The sequence below is a fragment of the Nicotiana tomentosiformis genome, chromosome 11 (assembly GCF_000390325.3).
Source record: "Nicotiana tomentosiformis chromosome 11, ASM39032v3, whole genome shotgun sequence".
NCBI classification, from domain to species: domain Eukaryota; kingdom Viridiplantae; phylum Streptophyta; class Magnoliopsida; order Solanales; family Solanaceae; genus Nicotiana; species Nicotiana tomentosiformis.
In genome coordinates, this window is record NC_090822.1 from 104,172,723 (window position 1) to 104,181,120 (window position 8,398).

General features: G+C 35.9%; 1 protein-coding gene across 1 annotated transcript; it reads left to right on the plus strand.

Moving 5' to 3' along the window:
- Window positions 1-770: 770 nt before the first annotated feature.
- LOC138901961 (uncharacterized) lies at window positions 771-1,388 on the plus strand. Its single transcript, XM_070189762.1, has 2 exons — window positions 771-1,131; window positions 1,201-1,388. Exons 1-2 carry the CDS (start codon window positions 771-773, stop codon window positions 1,386-1,388), a joined length of 549 nt encoding a protein of 182 aa, XP_070045863.1.
- Window positions 1,389-8,398: the final 7,010 nt, after the last annotated feature.

Genomic DNA, 8,398 nt, shown 5'->3' on the forward strand with positions numbered 1-8,398 from the left:
TTTACCTAGTCTTAAAGATTAGGTGCCATCACAAAGTCCTACGAAGGGAAACTAGGGTCATGACATCTATCTTCTACATTCTGCATTGTTTTCCAAAGCAAAAACGTAAGCATTTTGTGTGATTTGCTCCGCCATTTGAGTTAGCCAAAGTTCGGTGATTTGATGTGCCGTTATCACAAAATAGTTATTCTATTCTATTATGGGAGGAATTCATCTGAAACATTGGGCAACTGTGAGGGGGTTAAATTCCTTAAGGACACACAAAAAACTTGTGGGCTCGGAATTTTCTGCTTTTGTTTTCTTAAACTAACATCTTCTGATTTTCTGGTTTTAAATATAAATTACTAACAAACTTAAGGAATTTAATATATATTTATGTGTTCATCTTACTTTCTCGTTTGGGAGACAAAATCCTAGCAATTTTCTACTCCCGTTTTAGAGATTAAAATCTTCAGATTTTCTACTCCATTTTGAGTTTAAAGTCTTTGTGGCTTTCTACTCAATTTGAGATTAAAATCCTTGTGATTTTTTACTCGGTTGTTTATATTCGGTTTGAAGATATAAAAACTTCACTAACTTACTAATTCTGGTTGAGTCAATTTTACAGAAAAATGACAACAAGTACGGAATAACAAAATAGTTATGTTGGGACTAACTACTGTTGCTATGGCTACTGCGTCTTCAAGTCGCACAATGCCTGCACCAGCGATGGCATCGACAGAAAAGGCAAAAAATGTTCCGGCATGGACTTCAAGCGCTGGCAGTAGAAAATGCTCTTCTACCTGATCACACTCAGTTTGCAGCGCTTTATCAGCGAGGACGTTCCAGTCTTGGGAGAAGATTCTCCGGCTAATGAGCGGTTTGTGACCACGGAGGCATGGAAGCATTCCGACTTCTTGTGCAAAAATTATATCTTGAGTTGTTTGGAAGATGGCTTGTACAACGTTTACAGTATCATGAAAACTTTGAAAGAGTTGTGGAACGCTCTTGAAAAGAAGTACAAGACGGAAGATGCTGAACTTAAGAAGTTTGTTGCCGCAAAGTTCTTGGACTTTAAAATGGTTGACAATAAGTCTGTCATAACTCAAGTTCAAGAACTGCAAGTCATCGTTCATGACCTCCTCGCCGAAGGTATAAATCGAATCAATACTTTTATTAAAGATATTGATTATATTATTAATTCAAAATTTATGATTGTAGGTATGGTCATAAATGAAGTGTTTCAAGTTGCGGCATTTATTGAAAAGTTGTCTCCAATGTTGAAGGACTTAAAAAACTACTTGAAACATAAGAGCAAGGAGATGATGTTGGAAGACCTTATTGTTCGCCTAAGGATTGAAGAGGACAACAAAGCTGCAGAAAGAAGTCTCGTAGAAATTCAACAATAATGGGTGCAAATATTGTTGAGGAAGCTTCAACGAGAAAAAAGAGAAAGAAGCCGTCTGGACCAAAGAATTACCCAAGCAAAAAGAAGTTCAAAGGTAATTGCCACAATTGTGAAAAGGTTGGACACAAGGTTGTTGATTGTCGTGCACCAAAGAAGGACAAAAAGAAAATCCAAGCAAACATGATTGAGAAGAATGATTAAATAGATGATTTGTGTGCCATGCTTTCTGAATGCAACCTAGTGGGAAATCCTAGAGAATGGTGGATTGATTCAGGGGCAACTCGTGATGTTTGTGCTAACAAGGAGTTGTTTACTTCTTATACTCTCGCTGGACCCAACAAGGCAGTTTTTATGGAAAATTCCGCTACTGCAAAAATTGAAGGAACATGAAAGATAGCTTTGAAGATGACTTCTGGAAAGATTGTGACTCTAAACGATGTACTTCATGTTCCTGAAATGCGGAAGAATTTAGTCTCGACATCATTTCTAGTCAAGAACGGCTTTAAATATATTTTTGTTTCCGACAAGGTTGTAGTTAGTAAGAATGAAATGTATGTAGGAAAATGTTACCTTACTGAGGGCCTTTTCAAACTCAATATAATTGCCATTGATATGGATAAAATTTCAGCTTCTTCTTACTTGCTTGAGTCAAATAATTTATGGCATGAACATTTAGGTCACGTCAACTTTAAAACTTTGCGAAAAATGATTAATTTGGATGTATTCCTAAGTTTGAATGCAATAATTCAAAATGTCATATATGTGTGGAATCAAAGTATATTAAACATCCTTATAAGTCAGTTGAAAGGAATTCAAATCCTTTAGACATATTTGACACAAATATTTACGACATGAAGTCAATACCATCTCGCGGTGGAAAAAGTATTTCATAACTATTATTGACGACAATACTAAATATTGCTATATTTACTTACTTAATAGTAAATATGAAGCAATTGATGCATTCAAGCAATACAAAAATGAAGTTGAAACGTAATTAAATAAAAAGATAAAAATGATAAGAATTGATAGGGGTGGCGAATATGTATCTCCCTTTAAAAAAATATGTTTGGAATATGGCATTATTCACCAAATAACTGTCCCTTACTCACCACAATCTAATGAAATTGTGGAAATAAAGAATAGAATGTTAAAGGAGATGATGAATGCCTTGTTAACAAGTTCTGATTTTGTAACGACCTGACTTGTCGTTTTAAGAATTTACGCCCCATTCAGCTACTTAAGGTCCCGAGCAAATTCGTAACATGTATTATGACTTGCGTGTGCGATCGAGTTTGGAAGTTGGAAGATTTGAAATTTTATGAGTTCGATTTGTGGTGCCGAGGTAGGATAATGTGTAAGGCCCCGTGAATTTCTAATTCTAATTCGAGCAATTTGGAGATTAGGTATTCAATTTAATTTAGACCTGAACCACATGAGAATTTCTGGAGTGGATAAGTTATTCAGATACTTGGGGATAATTGTGTTATTAATCTTTGAGTGTTGTAGTAATGGGGAACCCTTGGATGTTAATTTAAAAGCAATAAGACTAAAAAAAAAATACAGTGAGCTATCTCCCCATAGCGCAACTATAGCACAGGAGGGAAGCAGAAAATTTAGCAAAACAATAAGCTAAAGCCTTATAGCACAGGGATAGCACCAGTGGAAAAATACTGTATTCGATTTTAGCAAAACAGTGAGCTAAAGCCTTATAACACAGGGATAGCACCAGTGGAAAAATACTGTATCTGGACCTATTAATACATGAGCGGGGAGAGAGAAGAATGAAAGGATTTCAAGACTAGGGCTTGTCTCTCCATCACACATACTGCCAAGGCTTCCAATACACACTTAAGGTGAGTTTCTAAGTGTGTTTTTATGATGATTCCACTTCTCAATCACTAGTTACAACAAGGTTTTGTAATGGATTCCATAGGATTTCTTCAAAATCTCAAGAACACCCCAAAAATTGACTTTTAAGATTTGGTCTTCAAGAGGTAATCTTTCACTCTTGAACCTATAATCATGGACTGTTAGTGAATATATGAGTAATAAATAAGCATTTGCACTTATTGGATGGTGCTTGGAAGGCATAAATACTTCAACTAGATTATTGGGTGTTGTAGAGATTTTGTAATGAATTAATTAGTAACATTTGGGTAGATGTGAGTTCATTGATGATTATAACGATGCTAAGAAGGTAATTATTAGAAAAAAGATGTTGTATTATATCTTGTTGGTGGGAATAAGGGATTGTTGAATGAAGAAACACTATTGCTAGATGTAGTACAATGCTATGTACTCTAGGTGTTTGATAAAATGCCTAAATGACCAAAAATTTAGAAATTTGTTTACTAATATTGGTGCAATTGTGTTTCATTGTTGTAGATTGAAATTTGTTTAGTTTGGTGGACCATCGTAGTATTATTAAGGGGCGAATTTCAGATTTGAGCTGTCCGAAGGTGGCTTCACTCACGAAGATCATTTAATGACTTGGTTTAGTTTCGCCGAGGTAAGTATCTTGCCTAACCTTTAGTGGGGGAATCACCCCTTAGGCATTGAGTGTAATTGAAAATCATGTACGTGAGGTGACGAGTACGTACTTGGTTTATATGTGAAAATTATATAGGTTAAAATTCATAGACGCCCTTATGTATTAAATTGGAAAATTGCTGGAACTTCTTAAATCCTTGATTTGTCATGCCTCATTCCTTGAGCCGTGGACTATCTGTTGTGAAATTAATTGACTTTATTGTACCTTTGGAATGGTTGTGGTGTATGGAAAATTTGTGATATGAATTGACTTTGTTATGTTGCCGTGAGAATATTCCGTGTAAATGGTTGTGCTATTTGAGTTATTATTTTGAGGATATAAGGGTGGCATTCCACTGTTGATATAATATGGATATAAGGATGGCATTTCACTGTTGTTGTGTGTGTTGGGATATTGTCTGAGCGGAGCGATAAGGGAGGCTATTATAGAAGCGATAAGGGTGGCTATAAGAGCGATAAGGATGGCTATTGATGTTGTCAGGGCGGAGGGATAAGTGAGGCTATTATAGGAGTGATAAGGGTGGACATAGGAGAGATAAGGGCGGCTATTATCAGGGAGGATATGTGATGATGTGGGTTATTGCGTTAGTAATTTTCATGTGATGTTGTGATTTTTTTTGTGTTTATTTTTATACCTTGTACAATAATAGTCTGATCTATGTTCAAATTGGAAGCATGTGATTATTGTCAGGCGGATTATGAATTGAAATGTGGGCACGAGGTGCCGTGAGTAAATAATGATGATATTGGCACGTGAACTGTCCGTGCGGTTGTGATATGAAATGTGGGCACAAAGTGTCGTGAGTATATAATGATGATATTGGCACGTGAATTGTCCGTGCAGTTGTGATATGAAATGTGGGCACGAGGTGCCGTGGTTAAATGATGATGATATTTGGCACGCGAGTTGTCCGTGCGGTTGTGATAGAGAAATTGGCACGAGGTGCCGTGAAAATATGAAAGTGGGCTGAGACCCGTATTTTATGATTTTTGAAATGCTGTGACACAAGATGACTTTTATTCGAAAGAGATTTATTTGAAAGAATTTTATTTGAAAGATATTTATTTGAAGGAAAGAGATTTGAAAGAGATTTATTTGAAAGGGATTTATTTGAAAGAGATTTATATCCTAAAGATTTCTATTTGAAAAACATATAGGCGAAAGATTTATATTGGAAGGACTTGATTAATTGATTGTACTTGTATTCATTATTTGTTATGAAATATTTATGGTGTTCTTGTCTTCCTGCTGTGTATATCACTGGTTGATTATTGTTGCCATCATTGTTATTTATTTCCTATTATTTTTATATACTATATTTCATAGGTTAATAAACTAGTGAGTGTCTCGACTGTACCTCGTCACTACTCCACCGAGGTTAGTCTTGATACTTATTGGGTACCGACCGTGGTGTACTCATACTACACTTCTGTACATTTTTGTGCATAGCTAGGTATTGGAGCTATCGGAATCGGACAGAGTTAAAGTGTGACCGCAAGGATTCAAGGTAGAGCTGCTTGGTCGTCGCAGTCCCTTGAAGTCTTTTTATTTTATTGTACTGTTAATTATTAATCAAACAGTATTGAGTATTCGATCCTTGAGATCATTTCATGTATTCAGTTAGAGTTCGTGACTCAGTATTACCAGTCTTGGGAGGTTATTATATGTATCATTATTTTCGTTGTTTTTTTTTAAAAAAGGGCTTGAATTGTTATTATAATCGACTTACCTAGTCTTAGAGACTAAGTGCCATCACCATGCTTGTGGCGGGATTTTGGGTCGTGACAGGTTTACCTCAGAAATTGTGGGGAGAAGCTATTCTTACAGCTAACCGAATACTCAATCGAGTTCCCCATAGCGAAACGCAATCCATTCCATATGAAAAATGAAAAGAAAGAAAACCCAACTTAAATTATTTTAAAGTGTGGGGGTGTTTAGCTAAAATACAAGTCCCTAAACCCAAAAGCGTAAAGATTGGACCAAAAACCGTTGATTGTATTTTCCTAGGATATGCAACTAATTGTATGGCATATCATTTTCTGGTTAATAAATCAGAAAATTCTGACATTCATATTAATACGGTAATTGAATAAGATAATGCTGAATTCTTTGAGAATATTTATCCGTATAAAAAGGAATGTGAGTCGCCTAGTGAAAACTCTAAGCGACCTCGGGAATAAGCAAAGGAAAGTACTTTTAATGAGGAAAATCCACGACGTAGTAAACGTCAAAGGACAGCTACTTCCTTTGGACCAGATTTTCTAGCATTCTTGTTGGAAAATGAGCCTCAAACATTCAAAGAAGCAATTTTTTCCTTGGAAGCACAATATTGGAAAGAGGCAGTCAATAGTGAGATAGAATACATATTAAGTAATCATACTTGGGAATTGGTTGATATTCCTCCAGGAAATAAACCTTTGGGTTCTAAGTAGATTTTCAAAAGGAAAATGAAAGCTGATGGTACTATTGACAAATATAAGGCAAGATTAATTGTTAAAGGGTTTAAACAACGAGAAGGTCTTGATTACTTTGACACATACACGTCGATAACGAGGATTACATCTATCCGGGTGTTAACAGCGTTAGCCGCGGTGTATGGCCTTCAAATCCATCAGATGGATGTGAAGACAACCTTCTTAAATTGAGTTTTGGAGGAAGAAATTTATATGGAATAACCTGAAGGGTTCGTAGTTCCCGGAAAAGAAAAGAAGGTGTGTCGACTTGCTAAGTCACTTTACGGACTAAAACAAGCACCAAAACATGCGAAATTTGACCAAACAATGTTGTCAAATGGTTTCAAGATCAATGAGTGTGACAAATGTGTTTACATTAAGAATACTCCAAATCAAATAGTCATTGTTTGTTTATATGTGGATGATATGTTGATAATGAGTGACGAGATTACTAACATAAATGCTACTAAGCGCATGCTTACTAGTAAGTTTGATATGAAAGACTTAGGAGTTGCCAATTTAATTTGGGAATTAAGATCCTTAAGACTCCTCAAGGTTTAGCTTTGTCTCAATCTCATTATATTAAAATGGTACTTGAAAAGTTTAAATATTTGGACTTTAAAGTTGCAAGAACGCCAATTGATTTAAACCATACTCTTGTAAAGAATAAAGGTCAAAGCAAGTCTCAATTGGAATATGCTCGAGTGTTGGGAAGTTTGATGTACATTATGAATTGTACACGTCCTGATATAGCTTGTGCGATAAGTAAGCTTAGTCGATATACAAGTAATCCCAACCAATGGGGATTTGAAATATACCCAAGACTATGCATTGCATTACAATAATTATCCTATAATTATTGAGGAAAATAGTGATGAAAATTGGATCACCGGATCAATAGAATCAAAATCCACAAGTGGATATATTTTTACCATTGGTGGAGGAGCAGTGTCTTAGAAGTCGTCCAAACAGACATGTATCGCCCGCTCTACAATGGAGTCTGAGTTTATAGCTTTAGACAAGGCCGGTGAACAAGCTGAATGGCTACGAAATTTCTTGGAAGATATTCCATTTTGGACCAAACCTTTGGCACCTATATGAATACATTGCGATAGTTAAGCGACAATAGAAAGGGCTGGGAGCGTTATGTATAACGAAAAATGTCGTCACATACGATGAAGAAATAATGCCGTTAGACAACTACTCTCTAGTGGAATTATCACAGTTGACTATGTAAAGTCAAAAGATAATGTATCGGATCTGCTTACAAAAGGCCTAACTAGAGAGGCGGTTGAGAAGTCATCAAAGGGAATATGATTTTGGCCGAGGATAAGTCAATGTAGCAATACCTCTACCTAGAAGACTGGAGATCCCAAGATATAGGTTCAAGGAGATCAAACAAAGTCATTAGTGACGGTTCAACATTGTCAAATATAATTTTGGTCCATTCTCATGATGAAGACAATGTTCAGTACCAAGGATAAAGCGGTAAGGATTTTTAATGAATTCTATTTTTGATACGGGATATATCAAATAGTAAATCTATGGGATAACACGTTTAGGAATCACCTATGTAAGTGTGAAGTATAAGCCGCTTCAAGGAGAATTTTATATGGATATTTCTCTACGCACTTATGAAACCTGGCGGTGTTCATGGATGAAACGAACACAACAATGAGAATCAAAAACAGTTAAGGGTTAATTGTGTGACGTATGACTGTCTAGGTATGCACCAAAGTTCGACGGTTCAAATATATCAAATTTACCGATTGATCGAGTATATCCGACATATGTTCACTACAGAAAGTTCAAAGGGAAACCTACTTATCCAGATGCGATTAATCCTTACTTGCGAATCACACAGTATTTTCATGCATGTTTTTCGGATAGCCATTCCCCATTCATGTGGGGCATTATTGGGTTTTATTAATTAAAACAAAAGAGGTGTGAATGAAAAATGGTGGGAAAAGAAATAGAGGGAAATGCAATTTTGAATTAGTCCCT

Bases quoted from the DNA above. Each gene is read 5' to 3' on its own strand.
- LOC138901961 (XM_070189762.1), top strand. From the start codon at position 771: ATGCTCTTCTACCTGATCACACTCAGTTTGCAGCGCTTTATCAGCGAG. The intron at 1,132-1,200 runs GTATAAATCGAA...TTATGATTGTAG, and splicing joins TCATGACCTCCTCGCCGAAG to GTATGGTCATAAATGAAGTG.